General features: G+C 53.6%; 1 protein-coding gene across 1 annotated transcript; it reads right to left on the reverse strand.

Moving 5' to 3' along the window:
• Positions 1-1,367: 1,367 nt before the first annotated feature.
• Positions 1,368-9,761, reverse strand: KCND1 (potassium voltage-gated channel subfamily D member 1). Its single transcript, XM_058535829.1, has 7 exons — positions 9,544-9,761; positions 6,983-8,225; positions 5,107-5,269; positions 4,918-5,001; positions 4,731-4,829; positions 4,209-4,459; positions 1,368-2,585 (listed from the first exon to the last, which is right to left on the reverse strand). The coding sequence occupies exons 2-7, from the start codon at positions 8,101-8,103 to the stop codon at positions 2,360-2,362; spliced, it is 1,944 nt and encodes a 647-aa protein (XP_058391812.1). The 5' UTR covers positions 8,104-8,225; positions 9,544-9,761; the 3' UTR covers positions 1,368-2,359.

Consider the following 9,761-nt stretch of genomic DNA (forward strand, 5'->3'; position numbering starts at 1 on the left):
CAACTGGACTTCTGCAAAAGCCTCCTCACTGCTCGTCCTCCCTCTGGGACTGTTTCTCTATAATCCGCTCTCCACAGACAGAATGATCCTTCTGAAACACAAACCTGAGAGTGACTTTCCTGTCTATAAGCCTTCAGAGGTCCCTATCATTCTTAGTATGAAGTCTAAAACCTGTATCATAGCTTCAAAGGCCTTTTATGATCTGGCCTACCTCTGCATCTTCACCCTCCTCACAGCCTCACACTCTCCTCCCCAGCTGTACTGAACTAATTTCAGTTCCCCAAAGGCCCTGAGCTCACTCTCTAACCTTCCAGCTCATTCATTGCACATGCTGTTCTCTCTGCCTGATACATTTTCATACTTTTGTCTTTTGCCTGGCTAACTCCAACTCATTCTTCATGTGTCGGCCAGATTAGGTTCTCCTGCCATCTACATGCTTCTATAATCTATCCATCTTAGTTCTACTGTACTGTATTGTAATCGCTTAATTGCCTGCCTTCCATGCTCACCTCTGTAGATGAGAGATGATGTCTTCTTTGCCCATCTTTGTCTCCCTAGGGCTAGCACATGATATGAAGTTAATACTTGGTGAATAAATGAATGATTATTTCGCAGATTAGCAACCTGAGGCAACAGAAGTAATTTTCTCACGCAGGGATTGGAACCCAGGTCGACCTGAATCCAAGGTCTGTCTTCTCAGTGCTCCACAGAGCTCAGTCACACACTAGCCTAGTGTACCCGGGAGCTCAGAAGAGAGAATGTAGGAGACATCCACAAGGAAGGGGAATTTGCCAAACTGAGAGATGCTTTTCATTAGGGTTCAATTCAGAGCTGTTTGATGTCAGGAAGCCTCGGTTTAAGTCTCCTCTAATCAAGCGTGTGCTGCTCTGGGTCTCAGTTCCCCCATCTGTGAGTGAGGGAGCTGGAGCAGATGAAGTTCAAGGGGCATGTCTCACGACCTCCTAGCCTGCCTTGCTGGCTGTAGATTCAACTCTTCAAACCACCCTCTTTCATTTCTCCTAGATTCCCATCTTCCAGAACACGTCACCAACCATCCACCTCCCATACCTTTACCCACAACCAGCCCTTCTCCAGCAATACTTTGAAATCATAGTATTGTTAACCCCCTAGCCCAATCCAGCCCCCAAACCCACAAAGCCAGGAGGTGCTCAGCCTCATCTCTCCTCTCAGATTTTATTGACTGATGGAAACTACATCTTTGTCAGCCTCCAACTCCACAGGGACAGTGCTGGGGACAGGGAACCTGAGATGATGCCAGATTTCAGCCTGAGAGCAGACACAGAGTTCTGGAAGGTGACCCAAAAGGGAGAAGAAAGAGGAATATGTGAAAAAGCATTGTGGGAGGAGGAGATCAATAAGTTCCTCCTGCCTCCTAGAACTCCCAGAGTTCAGGAACAACCCAGGCCCCAGCCCTGATGCTTCTGGACTCCTGCCCAAGAACATGGAATTAGCCCGTGATCTCCAAACACAGCCCTGCTCTTGCTAGCTGCCAGGTCTTATCTCAGCCAGTCCAGACTCCAGCCCAACCCAGGAAGGGAGCAAACCAGAGAAGAGAGAAGGAGGAGTAGTTAGAGGTGGCCCCTCTGATTAGGGCAGATGTAAATGCTGCAGCAAACTGGGCAAAGGCTTTGCATAATGTCATGGCAGCAACTGCTATTGCTAGAGTTGGCTGGGGGCCCAGCAGAGGACGGGGTTGTGGGGACCCATTTCCAGCAGCCAGGGAAGGTGGGTGGTGTTTGTGCTATCTGTGTGTGTTGGGAGAGGCAGCCTGACCCCTGAGCCAAGGTCTGGGGGTGGCAGGTCACTGCTGAGGCACAGCTCATGAAGCCTGTGGTTGCATTCCAAGCTTCAGAATCTGGGAGTTATTGGGCCTGGTGGAGGGTGGGGACCTCTCCTAAAGGCCAGATCAGAAGTGAGAGTTCTTTTCTCTGAACCTCCAAACCTCCACAGCCCGGCCAGAGAGAAGAGGAAGTCTCATCTCTCCTTCTTACGCCGAGCTCAGATGTCAGGTGGGAGCCCAACGGCCCGAGGGGAGGAGCATGCAGGAGGCCAGCTCAGGAAGAGGGGCCAGTCCCAGTGTGCTGGGGCAAGGAGGCCAGGGGCGCGAGGAAGCCCAGCTCTTCAGCTCCCACAAGGAAAACTGTCTGGGCTGGGGGAAGTTTCCCATTCCCTGGCTACTTCCCCACTAGGTAGGCCATTCCATGAAACTCCATTGCATAGTTCTCAGTGGGGGGCAGAAGGGGTCCCCAGGCCTGCCCCTCTCTGCCTCTCCAAAATATGGCTTTGGAAAGGAGTCCCCAAGAATCAAGAGGGCTCTCTGGATGGGCGGGGCCGCCCCTCACAGGGAAGAGATCTTGACAGTCTCAGGGAGGAGGCAAGGGGTACCCAGGCTGGAGTTCCTGAGGGTGCTGCTGGCCCCGCCGCCACCACCAGGGGAGGAAGGTTGGCTCTCATTTGGGGTGTTGGCAGGAGGGGTAGGGATACTGATGATGGCAGCCACGAAGTCCCGGCTTTCACAGTTCAGGTCAAGGCTGTCATGGGGCTTGGCATTGAGGCTTGAGCGGCTGTGGATAGGGTGGGAAGATGGAAGCTTCTTAAAAAGTCATCTTAATACTTGCCACATCAATCATGACATTTATTGGGTGCCTACTGAGTCCCTGGCACTGTGCTAAAGGCTTCCCCTGACTCCTCAATTATGGTGGTACAGAGTGAGGGCTCTGGAGTCAGTCCTGGGGTCGAATTCTGGTCCCACTGTAACCACTCTCAACCTCTTTTTTCTCTCATCTGTAGCATGTGAATAACAGTATTTCTTCTTGTAGGGTAGTTGTAGAGAGTAAATGAGATAATAAATGATACAAAGTGCTCAGAATAGTGCCTGGAACATAATGAGCACACACACAAAAATGTTATCTATTATGGTTACTCTTTACAATGCCAAAGTCCTCACAATAGTTGACAGTAAGATCTACAAAATCTGGTCCCTGTTTCTTTCTGATTTTACCTGCTATCATTCTCCCCCTCATTCACTCCACTCTACTCACAGTAGCTTCCTGGCTGTAACATGGAGACGCACTCCTGCCTCAGGGCCTTTGCCCAGGCTGTTTGCTATGCCTGGAAAGCTCTTGCTCTAGATATCTAGATGGCTCACTCCATCACCTCCTTCAGGTCTTGGCTCAGTCATCACCTCAGCAAAGCCTTCCCTGAGCACACTATTAAAACTGCATCATAGAGGGCTGGCCCAGTGGCGTAGTGATTAGGTTTGCATGCTCCGCTTTGGTCGCCTGGAGTTTGCAGGTTCGGATCCCAGGCATGGACTTACACACTGCTCATCAAGCCATGCTGTGGAGGCACCCCACGTACAAAATAGAGGAAGACTGGCACGGATGTGAGGTCAGGGACAATCTTCCTCAAGCAAAAAGGGGAGGATTGGCAGCAGATGTTAGCTCAGGGCCAATCTTCCTCACCAAAAACAAAACAAAATAAAACAAAACAAAACACAAAAAAACAAACTTAGAAAAACACAAAACAAAAAACTGCATCACACTCTGTTCTATACTCTCTATCCCCCATCCTTCATTTATTTTTCTCTTTGGCACTTAACATACTATATCATCTGTGTACAGTATTTGTTTATTAACTGTCTCATCCCACTAGAATATAAGTTCCAGAAGGTCAGGGATTTCTGTCTGTTCTACTCACTGCCTAAAGTGACTAACCTCCTAAAGTGAACTCCAAAGTGCCTTAAACTGTGCCTGGCATATAGTAGGTGCTCAATAAATGTCTGTTGAAAGAACCAATAAAGAATGAGGAGTTCCATGGGCTGGTCCCATGGCTTAGCGGTTAAGTGCGTGCGCTCCGCTGCTGGTGGCCCTGGTTCGGATCCTGGGCGCGCACCGACGCACTGCTTCTCTGGCCACGCTGAGGCTGTGTCTCACATACAGAAACTAGAGGGATGTGCAACTATGACATACAACTATCTACTGGGGCTTTGGGGGAAAAAATAAAATAAATAAAATTATAAAAAAAAAAAAAGAATAAGGAGTTCCAGGACAGATAAGCCCAAGCTCCCAGCGTGGAGGAATTTGGGTTCAAGCTTGACTTGCTAGGCCTGGAATCGTGAAATCTCAGAGCCCCTGGTCCAAGCTCTGAGCTTCCCCAGGGGTGGCCAACAGGTGGGGGGTCCTTACCTCTGAGGGGCAGGGCTCCTCCGCAGCCCTGCCAGTGTGTCCAGCTCTTGCATGCTGCCACGGCTGACCGAGGCAGTGGAGTTGGCAAGGCGGATGGCACGGCGCTTGGCCCTGCGGGGGCAGCAAGAGGACAGCAGGCTGCCAGGCCCCACTGGCTGGGAGGACACAGAAGTGCTGCGGCTGGTGCGGCCACCCAGTGAGACAGCCCCCAGAGTATCACTGAAGGTTAGCTCATCTGTGAACTCATGGCACTGTGGGCAGAAGGTAGAGACTATCACAAGGCACCACACAGGAGCTGACCCCATGCCCAGGCCTTTGCTTAGGCTGTTCCTTCCTGTCTGGAAGTTGCTCTCTCTTCCCTTCCCTTGCCCACCCTTCAAGGCTCAGCTCTATTGGGGCTCTTCCAGGAAGCCCTGTGTGATTTCCACAATTAGCAGTGAGCCTCCCATCCTCGGGAGGGGGCTGGCTTGGCAGCAGAGGGACGCCCTTCATTCTGCCACGCCACCTCTCGTTAGGCCTCACCGTCGTCTTCTCTAGACAATGCAGCAAGTGGTGATGTTGCTGCTCAAAAGCAGAACGGTTCCTGACACACAGCGCCTGTTCCTCCCCACTGCCACTGTCCTGGAGTGGATGGAGCAGAGGGATAAGGTCAGCACCTTGCTCCCCCCATCAATGCTCACCCGCAACCCCAGTCCGGGCCCTTACCCACCTCAAGGCCCCCGTTCTGCTTGTACTGCAGGAAGGCATTGGTGGTACCACTCTTTGCTAACCGGATCCTTGCTAAGCGCACCTTCTACAGAGAGAGGAGGAGATAAATGATCAGGTGGGTAAAATCGAGAGTAGTAGACTGGCTTGGGCTATGGGGAACAGGAGGCACTCAGATGGAAGGTGCAGTTACCTGCTGTGCTCGGCGCTTGTCAGCACGCTGGTTCTGGTGGTAGATGCGGCTAAAGTTGGACACAATGACTGGCACAGGCAGGGCAATGACCAAGACGCCACTGAGTGAGCAGATGGATCCGAAAATCTTGCCAGCGATGGTGCTGGGCACCATGTCTCCATAGCTGGGGTGGTGGGAGGTAGGCCAAGGTCAAGAAAAGTGCCCACCCACCTCTCAGTCCCCCACTCCATCTCATCCAACCCAACTCACTCTGCGACCCTGGCCAGGTGCTCAAACTCTCTGAGCCTCAATTCCTTGCTCTGCAAAATGTGAGGAATGACCTCTCTGGCCACTAGTGGGGGTCAAATGAGAAATGGTCCCTCAGCCCCTACCCTCTGCTGCCCCCATCCGAGCAGCACACCAGGCATCTGAGTCAGCTTGAAATCTATTAATACCAAGCATAGGGGAGAAGGAGGAAATCACAAGCAGTAATTATAACCTCCTGGGGAGAGAGTCCCACCACCACAGGCCAGCTGAGGGGCTCTGAGTCCCGAGAGCAGTGCTCTGTTACTTTTGCATGCATCTGTCTTACCTGCTGTAAGGTAGGATCCCTTCTTATTCTCCGAGGGGAAGCCTTGAAACTGTCCTCATATGAAAAAATAAGGTGGCGCCTTGAAACTCCCCCTTCCCTTTCTCCATGCCACTCCCTCTTCCCACAGAGATGGAGCAGAACCAACCTTACCAACTTGTTTCACAGAGGGGGAAACCGAAGCTCAGGGAGGTTCCGTAACTGACTTGCTCAAGATCACACAGCATACTTTTGTTCTAACTATAGGACCAATCAGATCCCCTCCACAGAAACGCAGCCTCTGCAGTTTTTGGCCTTTGCTCAGGCTGTGTCCCCCTCCCCCGCAGGATGGCTCTTCCTTATTTCTTTATTTTAACTCCCTTAAAAGTCTCTCCAACTTGGCCATTTCTGGCTCTGTGATGTGTCATCTCAGACAGTGTCCTCAACTATGAGACACGGGCAGCCACCCACTCTCCTAGGGTTGTTGTGAGGCCTGAATAGGGTAAAGGCATCAAAATACCCAGTTCCAACCCATTCTCAGGGCTTAATATTTGTTTGTCGATCCAATCCTGAACCTCCAACCAGAATTAATTTCTACTCCTTAGAAACCTCATCAGTTTTCCTGTCTCTCTATCAAGGCACTGAGCAGGCCCAATTCATCCATTCAACAGATACTGAGCAGCAACTGTATCCCTAATCCCAGTGATGGAAATTTAGAAAAGGATCACAGTATCTGCCCTAGACAATGTTTTTAAGAACAACCTGAGTTTGGTGATTCCATTTGATGCTTTTATCCCAACTGTTCCCTCTCAAGGATTGGCAGTAAAAAATTAATGCTGAAAATATCTTGTTCTGGGGAACATCAAGGAATCACAAAGCCATAGAGGTAGTGCCCCACACATCAGATGATTCTAGAGGGTTGGGAAACATGGGGTGCTCAAGATGGAAAAAGGGGTGATAGAAAGCCAACACCTTATTTATCCTGTGCTAGAAACATTCAGAGAACTTTCACTACCGTGATGTCATTGGATCCCCTCTACATGATGAAGGGATCATCATTTCTCATTTTAGAGAGGGGAAAACAGGCCCAGAGAAAACAAGTCAACAGAAAGAGTGTAGCTAAGACAATCCTTGAATCTAAGTCTGTTGTCCTGGAAAATCAAGGCATTGTCAGAGCTGGGAAGGATTTGAAGATTAGTCCAACTCCCTCAGTTTTTACAGATGAGCAAACTGAAGCTCAAATAGAGACCATTTCTCTATCCTTAATTTTACAGAAAGGTGAGTGTAATTGACTGATCGGGCAGCTCCCAACACAGAGTCTGCACTCACCCAAGTGTAGTCATGGTGACAATGGTATACCAGAAGGCCGCAGGGATGCTAGTGAAGTTGGTCTTGTTTGTGCCCTTCTCGGCATAAAACATGACAGTGGCGAAGATGATGATGGCCATGGTAAGGGAAAAGAGGAGAAAGCCCAGCTCAGAGGCACAGCTCTTGAGTGTGTAGCCCAGAATCCGCAAGCCCTGTGAGTGCCTGGAGAACTTGAAGATGCGGAACACCCGGAACACACGCAGGGTGACGAAGGCGCCCGAGACGTCCTCGTTCTTGGGCACGAAAAGCCCAATGTAGTAGGGCAGGATGGCCACCACGTCGATAAGGCTCATTACACTCCGCAAGAAGCGGCAACGGCTGGGGGCAGCGAACAGCCGCAGGAGGTATTCGCCCGTGAAGATGAGTACACAGGCCGTGTCCATGCAGAAGAAGGCCAGGGGGAAGCGGTCACCACAGGGCTGCTCCCGCGGGGGCCGCCGCGTGGGGCCACGGCACGGGATGGTCTCGACCACGTTGGCGATGACCGACACAGCTATGAAAAAGCCGGTCACATAGTAGAAAACGAGGGCCGCGGTGCTAGTGTGGGGGTTCTCGAAGGCCCGCCAGAGTCGCTGGCGCAGGGACCTGCCGGCCGGCAAGGTGGGGCCGTCTCCGCCCTGCTCGGCCTCCTCGTCCTCCGCCAGGCGCTCAGCGTTCTCCTTCTTGCGGTCCCGGTACTCCTCGAGACAGCAGTCTCCGACGAGCTCCGGCACCAGGCCGTAGAAAGCCAGCTCCTCGTCGAAGGCCTGGATGCACTCCTGCCGCGGGCAGTGCAGTCTGCCCGTGCGGTAGAAGTTCAGGACGTGCCGGAACATGTCCGGGTCGCGGTCGAAGAAGTACTCGCCCGAGTCGGCGTCAAAGAAGAATTCCTTCTCTGAACTGCCCAGTAAGGTGTCGGGGTAGCGGTCCAGAGTGTTCTTCCAGGTCTCAAAGCGTCGCCCGCTCACGTTCACCACCAGAACCTCATCCCCTCGAGATGCCTTCACCCCCGGCGCTGGCGGCAGGGGCTGCTGGGCCAGCGGCAGCCAGCCCACTGCGGCCGCCCGCGCAAAAGGCAGCCACGTGGCCACACCTGCCGCCATCCTGCCGAGCCCCAGGCTCTCGGAGACTTGGGGGGCGGTGGCCTTTAGGAAAATGTGGCTGTCTCCAGGATGGTGGGGGTTGGAGAGGCCCTGGGCCACTCGCACAAGGAAACTGGGGACGTCTAGAGAGGCCAAGGTGAACCAGGAGGAGGAACTAGAGAGAAGAGCAGGGGCTTGGGGGGCATTTAGAGGGTCTTGGAGGGACCTGGGGGATGTCTTGCCTAACTGAAAAGGGGCGTCTAGAGGGGCCAAGAAGGATCTGAGGGAGTATTTAGAGCGACTGAGATGATTCTAGAGGGGTCGGCATGTGCCTGAGAGATGGCTGGGGAGGTCTGGGGGGCGGGCAAGAAACACTGGGGAGTTGTCCACACTCTCAAGAGTTCTGAGGGAAGGAAGAAGGGACTGGACCATTTAGCGGGTTGGGGAGGGGATTGGGGCATTCAAACGGGTGAAATGGGACCAGAGGGGTTTGAAAGAGGCTGAGAGTGTCTGGAGGGGGTTCAAGAGGGTCTGAGAAAGGTGAGGAGGGTTGTCTACACCCTCAAGACTTCTGGGGAAAAGATAAGGGGGTTGGAGCCCCCTGGTGGATCTAGGAAAGGGGTCGGTGCATGCTAAGGGGTGGCTATAGAGCCAGGAGGTTGTAAAGAGGCTGAAAGGTGTCTTGGGAGTGCCTAGAGCTGCGAGGAATAACCTCGGGGGGCTGTCTACACTCTACAGGAGTTCTGGGGAAGGGGGGTGGCCTAGTGGGGCTGGAGAAGGGAGTGGGGTATCTAAATGGGTAGATATGGAGCTGGGTTATTTTTCAGAGGCTGAGAGGTGTCTGGGGAGAGGGGTGTCTAGGGGGGCTGAGAAAGCCTGCTCTATCCTCTCAAGCGTTCCAGTGGGAGGAAAGGAGCCTGGGGAATGCCGCAGGGCTGGGGCTCAATTGGAAGGAAGTTGGGCACAGCCACAGAGCACCCAGAGGACTGAAAAAGACTAAGATAACAGGAGGAGGGGCCCCCCCCAAAATAGGTTGGAGAGCAAGGTGGGGTGTTGAAAAGGAGTTGGGTGTGTCTCCAGGGAGGTGGTGCTGCTGGGCCTTGCAGGAGTCTGATGGGGGAGGCCAGGATAAGTCTGCGTCCCACCGTTGGGGGCTGGTCTGGGGAAACCACACCCCGAGGGGCTGGCGGTGTGTGCTGGGCAGCGGCAGTAGCAGCAGCGGCAGCAGGAAGAGAAGGAAGAGGAGAAACAGCCACAGCCACAGCCAGGCCTGGGAGAGGAGAAGGCAGCACAGGCAGGGGGAGGGGGCTGGGTCCCTGGAAGGAGGCTCTGGAAGGACAAGGTCCAGCAGGACCCCTGGGGACTGTCCCAGGATGGGCTAGGGCGTGGGGGCTGGACCAGGGAAGGACAAGGACAGCGCTGTTAGTGGCCCCCTCCCCCTCCCCATAGGGCCGTCCTCACCTGTGTCCCCGCTGCAGCAGCGGCCACAGCGGTGGGGCTGGGGGTACCAAACACCGGAGCTCCTGCCCCCCTCTGCAGAGCTGCCCGAGTTCTCCTCCTCCTCTGGCTCTCTCTCCCCGCCCCTCTGAGCTTGCCGGGAGATGGAGAGAGAAGCAGGGAGGGGCCTCGTGGCTCCCAGAGCCCCCTCCCCTAGGACAGCCCAAGAGGGACCCTGGGGA

The sequence above is a fragment of the Diceros bicornis genome, chromosome X (genome assembly GCF_020826845.1).
Source record: "Diceros bicornis minor isolate mBicDic1 chromosome X, mDicBic1.mat.cur, whole genome shotgun sequence".
NCBI classification, from domain to species: Eukaryota; Metazoa; Chordata; class Mammalia; order Perissodactyla; family Rhinocerotidae; genus Diceros; species Diceros bicornis.